This window comes from Phoxinus phoxinus (genome assembly GCF_949152265.1).
Source record: "Phoxinus phoxinus genome assembly, chromosome: 18".
Classification (NCBI taxonomy): domain Eukaryota; kingdom Metazoa; phylum Chordata; class Actinopteri; order Cypriniformes; family Leuciscidae; genus Phoxinus; species Phoxinus phoxinus.
This window is the reverse complement of record NC_136893.1, coordinates 7,067,140-7,081,324: the sequence shown is the minus strand read 5'-3', so window position 1 is coordinate 7,081,324 and position 14,185 is coordinate 7,067,140. Positions and strand designations below refer to the sequence as shown.

General features: G+C 37.3%; 1 protein-coding gene across 1 annotated transcript; it reads right to left on the bottom strand.

The window, feature by feature from the left end:
* Nucleotides 1–1,658: 1,658 nt before the first annotated feature.
* On the bottom strand, nucleotides 1,659–14,104 carry cbx5 (chromobox homolog 5 (HP1 alpha homolog, Drosophila)). The gene is made up of 6 exons (XM_079588103.1): nucleotides 13,645–14,104; nucleotides 12,424–12,496; nucleotides 9,260–9,473; nucleotides 7,508–7,742; nucleotides 7,165–7,265; nucleotides 1,659–3,449 (listed from the first exon to the last, which is right to left on the bottom strand). The coding sequence occupies exons 3-6, from the start codon at nucleotides 9,397–9,399 to the stop codon at nucleotides 3,308–3,310; spliced, it is 618 nt and encodes a 205-aa protein (XP_079444229.1). The 5' UTR covers nucleotides 9,400–9,473; nucleotides 12,424–12,496; nucleotides 13,645–14,104; the 3' UTR covers nucleotides 1,659–3,307.
* Nucleotides 14,105–14,185: the final 81 nt, after the last annotated feature.

Genomic DNA, 14,185 nt, shown 5'->3' with positions numbered 1-14,185 from the left:
GCATCCCAGAAATCTTGCACACTGACTCTATTCGCTGCTTGCAGACTGTTTTTGCTTCAGCAAACATATTCAAAGCGTGCACTCTTTCCTTATGGGTAAAAACGTCGCTCAGGCAAGCCTCAACGTCCTGCACGTAGTTCCGCATTGTGGGTTTCACCATGGGGATTATGACTTTAATGGGATTTCAACAAAAATGAAAAATTTGACATCCTTTAACCACCCTCATGTTGTTCCAAAGTCATGTATGACTTACTTTCTTCAAAAATAGCTTTGTTTCACAAAAGAATGTCATTCAGGCTTGATTACTCTCTTAAATATAGGCTCTTTATGGCATGGTTCCATTAAGAATCTTTAACCTCTGTGGAACATTTCTATTTTGCAAAAGGTTCTTTAGAATTATTATTATTATTTTTTAGTTCTTCACTGTACAAGGTTCTTTGGGGAACCCAAAATGGCATCACTGCAAAAACTTATTTTTGCAGCCTTTATTTTAAAGAGAGTATAGCATTTTCTTTTTGATGAACGATCCATTTAAACTCACTCGCAAAATGTTCTATTTCAATCGTAGTTTGTTCCAGCATTGAGGCCCGTTCAGGCTACTATATAACGATGGCGTTCAAAAAAGCATTTTAAATTTAAAAGAATAGCTGAGTGAGTCCACCACATCACAACTATAATGATACGATATAATGATAGAACAAATATAATGATGAATATCGTTGGAATCACTTTCAGAACGATTTTTTTTCCCAGCTGATGAAGGATAAAAACATTGACAGCCAATCAGAGCTCGAGCATTTTAAAGCACAAAACTGCAGCACGCGCTTGTAATAAACTTGATCGTGCGTTGGTGTGGACTGTGGACGATAATATAGATGTCGTTGTAGTTAGCGTTTTTTAAGTGTATTTTTATCTAATTTTTATATCTTTATATATTCTATAGGCTGCTGCTACTTCTTTCCTGATCTAACATTCCTTGAGTCCTGGTGGAGCAGTGCGAGTGTGACAGGCTCAGCTCTCCAGCGCTCCATAAAGCATAAATGCAACCTCTCAGTTATCTGATGAGACTTCTGCTCCCCGGGGCTGAAAATTTACTAGTGACCTCTGCATTCCTTTTCAGAGCTGAACCACTTCCCCTTTTCCCCTTTGGAAAATTCCACTGCCACTGAGGTAGTCGAGAAAGCGGTTTTAAAGGGAGGGGTTCCGGCTCAGACGCTGGACTGTGTGGAGCTGAGGCCATGAAGGAGCTACAAGTCACATTCACAATAGTCCAAATGTCTGAGAGTGAATACAAAAGGAAGAGACTGAACTGGAAGTACGTTGAGGCTCAAATCTGCAGGGCAGGGCTAGTGCCTGTGCAACAGCATACCGTCATCTGAAAGATACGGACTAATGTAGACTAAAGAAATCAAACATGGGGAAGTTGCATGAAACTGAGTGAATATTACTGAAATTGGCATTAAACTGCTTCAAGACTAGGTCAAAATAGAAATGAGCTCTCAAATATCAATGAACAATGCATTATGAATATGCAGATATTTTACTTTGAATTAGGATAAAAAGCATTTGAGTTCAAATATGCCCATGAATTCTGATTCTTCTAGGTTTTAACCTGCTATTATTACTTAATTACTGTTAAGTATTCTATCAGTCAAACAGGCAAGAGTTGCTCCATTATGACATCTGCTGGTACACATCAGCACTGCTTTCCAGGTCAAAGTTCTATCACAACTGGATTAAATAGGATTTTGCATGTCTTATTGGTTAACAGATTGTTTCAGAGTGAAACTGGCATAATCTCAGCACTACAATTAATTTATAATGACTAGAGTCAAAAAGCCAGGGTTGAGGGTTTCCAAAAACATTCAACTGTTAGTGTTGAAAACTTGATTTACTACAATTTGGTACAGGACATTTAAAAAAAGGCTCTGCACATAACATAGCAAGACATCTATTGTTGCACATTTTAAAACCAACTACTAGAACTGGATCATCTGTGGAAATGATCATGTCAAGGATGGTCCTTTTGCAATGCAACAAAAACCATACCCAATTTTGTTTTTCTTATTGTAACCATGTTCAACCGTTTAAATGTTTACAAACTTTTACCCCCATTAAAAAAAATTCCATCTCAAACTAAACCTTTCCCACTATTCTACCGCCAGTGGACTGTCCATAGGTTTAAAATAAAATACTTTTCCTGTTGTAAATGATCTCAAAGTAGCTTAGTTCAATATGCTCTGTAAAAACAAAATGGCACTACAGAGCACAAAACTCCAGTGTAGTCATGTGACCTTGATAAACAATTTTATTGAGTCAACTCTAGGTTAAAAAAAGTAATAAGAACCAGACATATGCTTAAACTACCACGTGAATGAGGACAGCTCTGAGTTCATGAGGTCAAACAGGGAATGTGTTCACCAAAATCAGCCACAAGAGGGAGTATGTCAGTTAGACTTATGAATATCAAGGAAAAAATGTGGAAACATATTAAAAATGTCCCATTTCACACTCAGGTGATGACGATTGTCTGCCCTCCTACAAGCAAGAGTGACGAGTTTAAAGATTAAGAATGGTTAAAACGGGCCAATTTTGACGCTAGAAAAGTTATATAATTTTTACACATGTTAGAGGGATAAAAAAATAAATGGATGCCAATAATTTTCCTAATTTTAATCAGGGCAAGTTATCATAAGGTAAAGTTCTGTTATGTGGCTTTACTGACAATTAGAAGCCAAAAAAAAAAAAAATCAACCACATGATTCTGGCCCACATGGGTCATTATTACAGTTAAAAATTGTGATACAGCAAAATTCTTTCTACCTGATTGGAAAAACCCTTTATCCAGCGTTATAGATGAACGCTGAACCGCAACCGTTTTTTTCAGTCATGTCAGCAATTCTACAAAATCAACTGAGAATAAAGTTAAAAAGGTTGGCATGTATGGGTTTTCATGGTTTCACATCTACACTAGCACACAATACATCATAAGAACATAGTTGTAGGGGCACAAATACACAAATAATGACAAAAAAGAAGGAAGATCAGAAAGAGAGTAAGAGAAAAGAGATCACATTCCACCGCTCTCCACTGCTGCCACAGTTCGTCATGGCCTTTCGGTTTGTCTGGTGAGTGATGCTGTTTCATGAAGGGTGGGCAGAGGTTTTCAAGGTGGGCAGTAACCTCCATTACTCGCTGGCTGTTTCTTTTTCTAAATGGTCCGTTAAAAGTTGGCTATGAGAGTGTCACCGGTGCGACAAAGAGCACATGGTTTGGAGGACTGTGTCTTTCCTCCCCCTTATGCCATTTAAACAGCCGTGGCACTCTTTTCCTTCTTATCGCCGTCCTCATGCCAGGTCAGGCGCTCCTCATAGAAGGCAATGACGATCTGTGGGCACTTGTGATTGGCTTCCTTTGCGAGCACAAGGTCTGCCTCATCAGAGTCCTTCCTGTGGTGGGACATCAGTGAAATTTGCATTAATTGGACAATTGCACAAGGTTATACGTCATCATGCGCTGAATAAGCTCCAGTTCTAATAAAAATAATAAAAAAATCACTTGGTGTGACATTAAAATCCTTAAATACACTTGTTTGATAAAGCTTCTTGCACCAAGTTCATTTAGGAGAGCTTGAAGAGAATTAAACATTTATAAATATGTCTGGAAGTAAAGACCTCATGATTGACTAAGCAGCAGATACTAGAGCAGATACTGATTTTGTTTACATTCACTACATTTTTGTGTCATAAAAATCAGGGTTTCTGTAGAGATAAAAAAAAAAGAAAAAAAGATTTAAGACCTGCGCAAATAAAGTTGTCGATTAAGTCAATACAGAGCAAATATGCTCAATTATAAATTTAAATCCCGTCACTCAGGATCTTTTACTTAAACAGGCTGGGGCACATTCAACTAACTTCAACAGGGTAACTGCAAGTTTCAAATACACGACGTTTTACTCACTATTGAAATTAGTTTATGTACTAATATATCAATACAGACAAATTTCTGGTGTAATATTGTGTTTTAAAAAAAAGACAATAAAAAGATTATTGTGCAGATACTAGTTAAATCTGTATATTGGATGTGTTAAATTATGTTATTGGTCTTTGGGCAGCCCAGAGAGAAGTTGCAAGAGTTTAGATTCAATTAAAAGCCAGATTTGGATAATTGTGCAACCAAAACACCAACAACAACCTTTAAAATAAAGATTTAAATGTTTTAACATTTTTAATTATAAACCATTATAAACACTGGGACTCTAACTTTGAAATGCCTATGCTTTACTACTTCCAGCTGCTCATTCAAAATGATGGAGATAAATTATGCTTTTCTTCCATACATTACAATATTAACACCCTACAGTAAAGATATTAATATCTATTCAACAGTGGATCATAAGAGTTCGATTGGCATAGATGTGTGGTATTCATTGATTGTGAACTCCTCTGAAACAGACCCTGTAGACTTTGAAAGTGAAGCGCTCAAATTTATTAAAATCATAGCCCTTTTGAAGTTTAATAATCACATTAGGCTGCATTACGATTACTCTGTCCCAAAATTTAAGACTCCCGGTAACCCACTGAAGGTAATTAAGACATTTTATGGCCTTAAATTAAATCAAACTGAATTAAGACTTTTTAAGGACCCACAAAAACCCTGAAAATATATTCAGGGTTATATATGAAGCTTTGCATTATATTTGACCACAGCTTTATATTAGAAATGTTACAGAGTAGAGATAGGCCTAGTCATTTACAAAATTTTTGAAAGCAGTGAACACAGAAATCAGAATTTCCCTCATTTATTACGCAACTATGCAGTTTAATTATAATTTATTGTATTATGCTAGTGTACATCTAGTAACATTTGACCAATGGAGCATTTAGGCAATAGACAAGTAGTATAACATTCGGTTTAAAATGCATGCTATATGATGCAAACGGCTACATCTGTAAAAAAAAACACTGTACTTTCTGCCTCAATCTATGAAGAAAACCAACACAAGATCAACCGGTTCTAAGATCGGTAAGGAACGGTTCCAGTTATATTTCTGCTTGAGCTTGGAAAAGCGGCTATTGTTCGTGTAACTACTGTAGTCTGTTAAAGTGTGATCATGTGTCATGTATGGTAAGTTTACAGTTAGTGTACCAGTCAGGAACTCCAATTATATTTGTAAACAAGTCAAATATAAATAAACGCTAAGTGGAGACTACAATGATGGGTTTCAAATGCACAGGTGTAAATAGGTGAAAATTGAGACAAAAGAATATTGGTTCTTCAGTCTCACACAGGGCAGGAGTGTGAATGTGAGCAAAGTTCAGACAAAGAAACAATAACGGGGCAAGTTGCATGAAATCAGACAATCCCAGGTGTAAATGAGGCCATTGAAACTATTGTCCTAACATTCATCTCGGGTGATCTAATCACAATTTGGTCAGTCGAGAGACTTCCTTGTCATTAACATGCATATCAAGACCACTTGTGATTAGATTTAAATCAAATTTAAATGGCAAATACATAGCAGTTCTGAATTCACATTTGAACAGGGTTTTTCCTGCATTGAAAATATTTGGTGGCCGCCTAAATGAATCCTTGTTGAATTTATTTGTATTATTTAATATTACGACACCTGCCTTTCTGCCGTACCGGTACCCGCTGATAGTTTTCGCAAGAGTGCAACTTTGTGTACCTTGCGTTGAATTTAAGCTTCAGTGATTATGATGGTAGCGATCTTTGTTTGCATTCTGTATAGACCAATTTCGAGCCGACGTCACAGCGCTAGCTGGAGGCAAAACAAAGGGAAAACTGGAGGCGGCCAATACAAACCAGCACAGATTTGGCTACATAATAAGGCGCTTAAATTATTATTATTATTATATGTCATCTTGTTGTGTTGTAGGGTGCTAGAATCGACAGAGTGCAGGCTCCAATTTAAAATTATCACAATGTTTTCAAAATGATTGTGATTATTTGTGAATCATCTATGATTGTTGTTTTTATTGATTGTGACTAGACTTTTTGAAGAAACTGGTAAAAAAGGGTAATCGAATACATATTTAAAAACATTAATATGCTGTATCTGGAATTTTTATTTCTAGAAAATATTCACATAATTAAAATTGCACCGTAATGTTGTCTTCTGGCCTTGGCGCTGGCTCGGCAGAACTGTGGATCGTAACACACAAGTCTTGTACGTGACCATTCAGCACATAGTTATGGGCATCTAAAGATGTATATGCCCTCAGTTTCTCTTTACTACACGGGTAGGTGTAGATGTGATGCTTCTCAACCGGAGGTAGCGCTAACGTTAATCCTGTCAGATCGTCCATCCATTGACTGAGCGTGTACGGGTCAGTCGATCTGGTTCCGTCCGTTAAACTTAACTTTTGCAAATAACAATCGCGATCCTGGACAGTGAGTGACCTTGCACATTAAAATAAAATTGGATTTTCTCCAGTCAATGTTAAAAAACAAGCTAACAAAACTTGCAAACTAACGTTAGTGAAGCGGCCAGAGGGATCGTTCTGCCACCAACTAAGCTCCGTCCAGAAAAAACGTCACCATGTTTACTAACTGAAAAGGGGTCTATATAATATATATATTTTCATGCTGCTAACACCACATTGCAAAGTTTCTAAGATTGGCAACCGTATTTAAATGCGTGATTGACAGTGAAAACCACAGCAATAAAATCTGATACTGTCGAAAGTCAAATGTTTGTGGATTAAATATTGGGAGTATAAACGCAAAATAATAGACCTGCCACTGTTTCTATGTAAACGTTCCTGTTCATTTTATTACTAACTTTTCAAAGCAGTCACTCTGTGACTTTACATATACAGATTTAAAAAATATATAAAATAGTTTCAAGCACTTTGTTTGATGATCTGTCCTGACAGTGATTCTTTTTTATTTAAAAAATAAACAGGTTAATATTAATATTATCCCTTTAGTAATATTAATATAACCGTTTGTAATATTAAATAAATAATAAGTTGATGTTACAAACTGTTGCTTAGCATTTATTTTTATTCAGTACTGGGCTCACAGTTCACATGGGTAGGCTACTTTAAAATGTGTGTGGTTGGCCATGTTCGACCGCCACATAGAAGAACATTTTTGACAGAGAATATGGTCAGATTTTCATTGAAATAAATTGCTCACCACTTCATAAGGAACATAAGGTCTCCACAAGAGTCTGTTGCTCCAATAATCTTCTCAGGCTCCAGGCCTCGCTCAAACCCTCTTGCTACAAGAATCTCATCCTAAGAAGAACAAAGAATAAGATCAAAATCCCTAAAATTACTCAAACTAGAAATATCATTAACACCACCACATTAAATACACTGGCCACCACAACAATATCACTTAAGAAAGAAATGATTTAAGAAACATACTTTAGAATTGATTTCAGCCCTCTATATATATTTGCATTATCAAGATTTCATGGTAATTACATGCAAATGAAGCTTGAGTATGGGCTCTTAAACTTTTGTTAAGCCTGTACCTCCTTTTTCTTTTTGGGTTTACTGCCACTCCCGTTCTCTTCCTCTGAGTTTTTCCTCTTGCTTGTGCTGCTGCTGCTGCCGCTACTGTCTTTGGGACGGGCCAAAGAAGAGCCTGTGCTGGAGGGCTTGCTGCTGGGTGGACTTGCACTGCTTCCCTTTTTATAGGTTTTCATGAACTCTGAGATAAGCTCTGGACAGTCCAGATTCTTCTCCGGTTCCCATGTGTTGTGTTTGCTGCAATACAATGCACGATCAATGATGAATTAAGAACATTGTATTTCCTCATATCATGTGAGCATGAGATATACTAAAGCCCCTTTCACACAGCGCATTGATCCCGGGAAATCGCCGCAAAATTGCCAGAGTGCCTTCTGTGTGAACGTAAACACGTCCCGGGATTGATCCCGGGTTGGGGACCTAGAAACATTGCCGGGATCAGTCCCGGAACGCGCCCGTGTGAACAAAAGCCAGGATCAATGCCGTAAGGCAGGGGTGCCCAATCCTGCTCCTGGCGATCGACTGTCCTGCACAGTTCATCTCCAACCCTAATCAAACACACCTGAAGCAACCAATTAAGGTCATCAGAGCGGGTCAGGATCACTTGAAAATTAAAGGCAGGTGTGTTTGATTAGGGTTGGAGATGAACTGTGCAGGAAAGTCGATCGACAGGAGCAGGATTGGGCACCCCTGCCGTAAGGGGTGTGTCGTAGTGATGACGCACGTGCCATCGCGCGACTCTGTTGCTCTTAGAAAAAGAAAGTTTGTGTTCGTCATCAACAAATAAAGAACGAAAAAATGTCTGCAAACTGGAACGAAGCAGAGACCAGGAGCTCCTACTTACTATCCGCGCTGAAGCGGAGATCGTTCGCCCGCTTTTTGGAACGGTACGCGATGCGTTAGTGTACATGTTTTCGACGCGTACGTTACGTCTCATCCTGACGTCACGTGTCTTTACGGGATCTTACCGGGATGTGTGTGAACGCACTCACAGATCCCGGAAAATCACTGGCAGTGTGAATGAACCAAAATCAAACAATCCCGGGACAAAATTATCTGTGTATTTTCCAGAATTTCTGTGTGAAAGGGGCTTAACAGGAAGTTTGCACACTACTAAAATTGCCAAGAAATGAGTGAACTTCAAACTAATTTCTTAAATGGTTTGGTTTAGAATTTAGACAGGCACATTGCATCTCAGTGTAAAAACTGCTGATGCGTTTCATTGTCATTTCATGCATTTTAAGACTTTTACATGCAGCAACACCCTACATGTTCCTAAGATGTGAAAACAGCCTATTCTATTCCTATTCTAAACAGTTGATGGGCCCCATTAACTTCCACAGTATTGGAACAAAAAAATACTATGGAAGTCAATGGGGCCCCATCAACTGTTTGGTTACCGACATTCTTCAAAATATCTTCTGTGTTCAGCAGAAGAAAGAAATTCATACAGGTTTGGAACAACGAGTAAATTACAGAATTGTCTTTTTTGGTAGAACTATCCCTTTAACTGCTGTTTCTCAGCACTGTCACGTGTTGTGTTTATTTTGTTATTGAGAGGAAGCCGCACAGCACATATTTACATATTCATCTCAATGGCATTCTCAGCAGTGTGGGCGGCATCAGGATGCTCGCTAACAGTATATAATCGCTGCTCACGTATTTCGAACCCCTAGGTGAAGATTAATAAAAAAGAACTTCACTGCGAGTGTATCTGGGCCTTTAGATTATTGTAAAGGGCAATGCTGACTTACTCTGTAAAGCCTTTCCACTTGAGGAAATATTCTACACGGCCCTTCACAACTCTCCTGTCCAAGACCTTCTCCACTATGTATTCTTCCTCATCTGAGGAGGCAGCCTCATCATCTTCACGGTTCTGGTTCTTCTTTCCCATGGCTGATTCTAAGTGTCTTCCTCTGAGCTAATGTGACCTCTGTGGCTCCCTGGTCTGGGGAGGAAAGTGGTCAACTGAAAAAAAAGAAAGAAACAAAAACATTAGCAAGACTATGAGTAGATGCTATTTACCATATAAAATTAAGATGAATAAAACTCTGCAGAGTGCTCATATTTGGCTGATCAGGTGCAATTCCACTGTAAATTTTGATCAAAACAAACACTTGATAGTGCTATTAAAGGATTAGTTCACTTTTTAAAAATCTTTTGTTGATAATTTCCAAGATGTCCATGTCTTTCGATGGGTACTTCAATGGGTCCCAAACGGTTCAAGGTCCAAATAACAGTGTCAGTGCAGGTTCAAAGGGCTTTAAACGATACCAGACGATGAATAAGGGTCTTATCAGCGAAACGTTCGGTCATTTCAAAAATAAATAAAAAAGTTTACGTTTTATAAGCACAAATGCTCGCCTTTCTCTGTTCTGTGATGTGCGTTCGTGACGTCACGTGTTGAAGTGATTTCATAAAAAGATTGAAACCACAACACACGTAATATGCAATTACGTTGAAATTGCTTGACGTACCGAGTCAGTGTTTACAAATGTGCGGAAGGAGGACCATATACACATATTCAAATGTCTTTGTGTCAGTTTATCGTTTAAAATGCTGTCAGGACAGAAATTTGACTTTCTTTTTTTTTACTTTTCATAAAAAAAAAAAAAAAAAAAAATTTGACTTTTCAAGCGTGACCATCAAAAACCTTAATTTCTTTTCGTCTGAAGAAAGAAAGACATGGACATCTTGGATGACATGGGGGTGAGTAAATTATCAGCAAAAGTTTTTTTTTTAAGTGAACTAATCCTTTAAGACTTGACGAAGTTTATTTTTATTGCACCTTTGTTTTGTTATTGTACTTGCTTGTCATTTGCTATTTATATTTTATTACAGTTTATTTTTAAAATTGCCAAAGAACACAGAAAAATGTTTACTTAAGAAATCAGTTAGCAATAGTTTCTGCTGTGGTATTGAGAACCGTAAGATTTCATAGGTACAAGCAGGGTGGGAAATTAACTTTTCTGTCCACCAGCCACAGTGGCTGGTGGATGCCCAATTTTACCAGCCACTTATATTTTTTACCAGCCACTTTTTCCGGAATTCAAATTGCAAGAAAGAAATTGCTTTAATACGTTTCTTATTTATTTCAGGGTACCCCCAGGATCCTCCAGCTTAAATTCAAGGCTTTTTAAGACCTTTTTAATACCATTTCAAATTAAATTCAATGCCAACTTCGTACCCATTCCAACATAAGTATGAGGGGAAAATATCAAATCTGTATAAATTTTAAACCCTGGAAAATAATTATGTAGGCTACTATGTAGGCTACTTGAATTAAATAAAACATTTTATTTAAATGATCAGTCATATTTAATACATACGCAACAGCGTTGTAGTCCGCTTGGTGTGTGTAGGCCAGTGTTCATTTTGGCAACCATTTTTGATTCAGTCTTAGTCTTCATCTTCAGACGAAAATGCTTATGAATGCAAAGTTTTAGTCATTACTTTTAGTAAACTGCAGTTACTTTAGGTAGCTATTTTATATGTAGTCTTTAGACAGAAAATGTCATAATTATTCTCTCTAGGCCATTCAATTAAGCTTATGAGAAATTATTTACATTGCACTCTTTAGCAGTAGCACTTGTGCAATTCTACATCCCTTTTCATAAGTTCCTCTCTTCCACTTAGACTGCAGTCACACCTTTTCCATTAAGGGACAATATTCGCCCCCTTTAATACATTTTTTCAATTAATTTTTAACCTTTATAATACCTTTTAAAAATAAATAATGCTTTAAATAAAACAATGTTCAATAAATATGCAATGTTAAAAAACGTTTTTAATATTAATAAAAATATTATATTAAAATAGCCAGTAGGTGGCAGTCATCGAGTCATTCATTCATTGAATCTCACGATTCGTTCAAAGCCACAGATTTCGTTGCAAAATAGAGCAATAAGCCTGACTATACTGTTTTAAATGCAGTACATCACTTAAATGTTACCCTTTTTTTTACTGTTGTATAAAATCAATGTCACATTTGAAATCGTGTGGATATTTGGGAAACATTGCATTCTTGCTCATATAGCCTATAATCAACATTAAAACACTGCTGGATATCAGCCTGCATTTTGATCGCAGATTTAGTCGCACAAACAGCGCAAGCGGCTCGTGACAGAACACAGACCGACTGAATGACACTTCAATTTAAGTAGAAAATCTCAAATAAAGATCGCTGAACTCCAGCTTGTCTGTGTTTTCAGATCATCCGCGCTTCAGCAGTGTAGTAGAGAGCGCGCGCGCATGGTTAAAAATTATTTCCCTTTCTTCTGCACCAGCTCAGCTCAGCTATATATATACACTTTTTATTTTATTTTTATTCTCAGCTTAGCTATGTGTATAAGTTATACAGTATAACGGTCTCTTCAGCGCCGTGACACACAGCGCTGAAAACCAATCAAAAGAGTTACTCGACAAAAGTGTATTATTGTTACTTAGCAACCGCATTCTTTGACAAAGGCTGTCCAATCCGTACAATGAAATCACTCGCAGCATGTGTTTATTGGTTACTACTTAATACATTCAATGTTAAGTCAATGTAAAGACGCGTTTATGCGCGTCTGGTGGTCCTGTCCTGGTCCCTCGGTGGATGCTAATTTTTGCGAACTGTATTCGCTTTTGGTGCGAACGCAGCATTATTATAATCCACCCGCCACTGTGGCTGGTATACACGGCAAAGTGACCCGCCACTTTGAAAAAGTACCCGCCCTCGGCGGGTGGCGGGTGCTAATTTCCCACCCTGGGTACAAGTATCGGCCATATTATAGGGTATTAGTATTGACTAGTGTCTATATTGTCAAATTCTTTTCCCAGCAAAAATAACCATCATGAACTAAAATTACTTATAACATGTTATTCTCAAAATCTTAACAGCAATGACAAAAATCAGTATTTGTTTTTCTGCACTCACCTACAGTCCTCTATTGTAGGGCGTGACCTCTTAAAATGCAGAGATGATTCTTGATCACAGCATTCAGGGATCCCTGAATAAAAAAAAGTTAGATACAAATAAAAAAAGCAAATATAGTTAATTGAAACATTTGCATTTAAATTTAAACAAAATGTATATAAAGACATTAAGTATAAAACTTTAATCTTAAAAGTGAAACACCCAATGCTCTTATAAAAAAAATATATAAGACCTCTTTTTTTAGAAATAAACATACAAATGCTTTCATTTGATGAGCTACAAAATCATTTCAGGCTTAAATGCATAATAATAATAGCTAAATAAATACACTGCAAAAGATGTTTAGTAAACAATGATTAATCAGTTAAAAGGCAAAAGAAAATATTGGTGCACACTGTCTTAACACTCTATATTAGACTAAGCAATTATATTGGTGGATTGGGATGCAATTCCCATATTTATTTCCCAAGACACATATTTGACCAAACTTGCACTGGAATTGCGATAAACCTGCCATGTGTTCTTATCTTCATGTAATGAAGGATCTTAGCAAACAAGGCCAAACAAACAATGTAAAACACTGAGCAGTCCTACACAACTCTCACGTTTTCATACGGTCACATTTCTTGTCATATGCTAATTTCCAATTCATTTGTTTTAAAATACATACCATAAACAACATCGGATTTAAATGTGGTGCTAGCTGCACTGCTAACATTTGGCTACAGAAGTCTCATTGATTACTACTGTTTGCCTCACTATAAGCTCATTCTACAGGAGCAACTAAACAAAGATATAAGACAATATGCTTGATAAATAATTCCGTGGTGTTGTGTTTGTGTACAAATAGCAGCTAAGTATAAGCTAGTTCAACGAGCCAAATACTTTCCAATAACAAAAAACATGGTTCACCGATGCCCATGCGCACATGATAACGTTAGCAGGCTAATTTAGCTCAATTAGCATACACTCTCTAATTCTTTATTTACCCTTTGTCTAAGCAAAGCATTCACGCGCTTTTTCGCATTTATTTGAATGTTATCGTCGTGCGCGCTACACTGTGTGAGCATTTGCTTAGCAACAGCGCGGGCCGAGCTGAACAGATTTCACCTGATCTTATCATGTTTAAACGTAACAACGACGACGCAAATCTTTTACAGTGCAAGGAGATTCTACAATGACATATTATGCCGTCAATGTTGATAATTATTTTATACTTACTGAGGTATTTTTCGACGTTTTTCTATTCGTGTTGGATAATGAGGCTGAGGCGGCGGCGGCTTTTTCCCTGCACACAGGAGTTTGCTGCTGCCTCTCGCGCATGCATCCGTTCAGTGGCGAGTCTAGCCAATCAGCATCTAGCCACTCGCGCCAAAAACAGCCTCGCGCGCATACAATGGCATGCGCACGCGCCACATGGTTACTAAATCCACAGGTTTTGTTGAATATTTCTGCTCTTTTTTAAATTATATTTAATTAAACCTTTTAAGAAAAAACACATTTCAATGAGAGGCATAAGTGCCTTTACATAATAAGTGACATCGAAGCTATATTAATGAAAATATATCTTATTAATAAATTAATTATTAAGCCCCTCTTATATTAAATAACACGTTGATTTAAATTTTAAAAAGCGTACAAGGGTTTAGTTTTTCGAGTTTTTATAAAGATTTCCGATCAAACTCACTAACCTCTGCTCTCGGGATTGACTTGAGTCTCAGCCAATCAGACGTCCCCAAAACGCAAAACAAAAGCATTAGCG